Below are 669 nucleotides of genomic sequence, written 5' to 3' on the forward strand. Positions count from 1 at the left end.
AAATTTGTCTGTAAAGTTGAAGATATACAAGGAATTTCTTTGTGATGCATTAACTGGCTTCTGTTTACCAAATCTAAAAATCAAATCATTTTGTGTGTCCATCTTTTCTATATCATGAAAAGGCAACAGAGCAATGGCCCGACTGCCATAATCAATCACTACAGCCTCAATGCCCTCAAAGACCCCATCAGGAGAGCATATTCTTCAAAACAAAGTGACCAATTATTTTTCACTTGTGGCGTATGATCCTCTGCAGTAATATACGACCTCCACATTGTTCTGTGGAGAGATATGATACTCTGTACCTTTTTTGGCAACCTCCCAGAACTCGAAGGCCACTTTGAAGGCCTGAGCCACCGTGAGTGTGACCGCCTGGGCCTGAGTGAACACAACAAGACAAGACAAGATCGAGTCATTAAGACAGGATGAAGGGGAACTGTAGTATCTGTGCATTATACACACAAGAACAACATACACGTACAACATGTATGCATATTTTTAAGGCATTTCAATATCAGTCATAAGTGGTTGGCAAACTTTTTATACCAAATAACATATCTAAACAAATCAAACCAAAAGACACAGAAATAGTCTGAATTTCACATAAAGCTATATTAAAATAACTAGATCTGCCTCTCTCTCTATATAGATATAAATAAATATATACAT

At 37.2% G+C, this 669-nt stretch overlaps 1 protein-coding gene across 1 annotated transcript in view; it reads right to left on the minus strand.

Moving 5' to 3' along the window:
• Positions 1–78: 78 nt before the first annotated feature.
• LOC107577114 (low density lipoprotein receptor adapter protein 1-like) overlaps positions 79–669 on the minus strand; it is a 13,474-nt gene continuing 12,883 nt past the window's right edge. Inside the window, exon 5 of the mRNA XM_016263225.1 lies at positions 79–378. Within this exon, the coding sequence (XP_016118711.1) occupies positions 223–378 (156 nt within the window). The 3' untranslated portion in view covers positions 79–222. The remainder of the gene's footprint in view (positions 379–669) is intronic.

Source organism: Sinocyclocheilus grahami, unplaced genomic scaffold (genome assembly GCF_001515645.1).
Source record: "Sinocyclocheilus grahami isolate Dianchi unplaced genomic scaffold, SAMN03320097.WGS_v1.1 scaffold5157.1, whole genome shotgun sequence".
In the NCBI taxonomy this organism is placed as follows: Eukaryota; Metazoa; Chordata; class Actinopteri; order Cypriniformes; family Cyprinidae; genus Sinocyclocheilus; species Sinocyclocheilus grahami.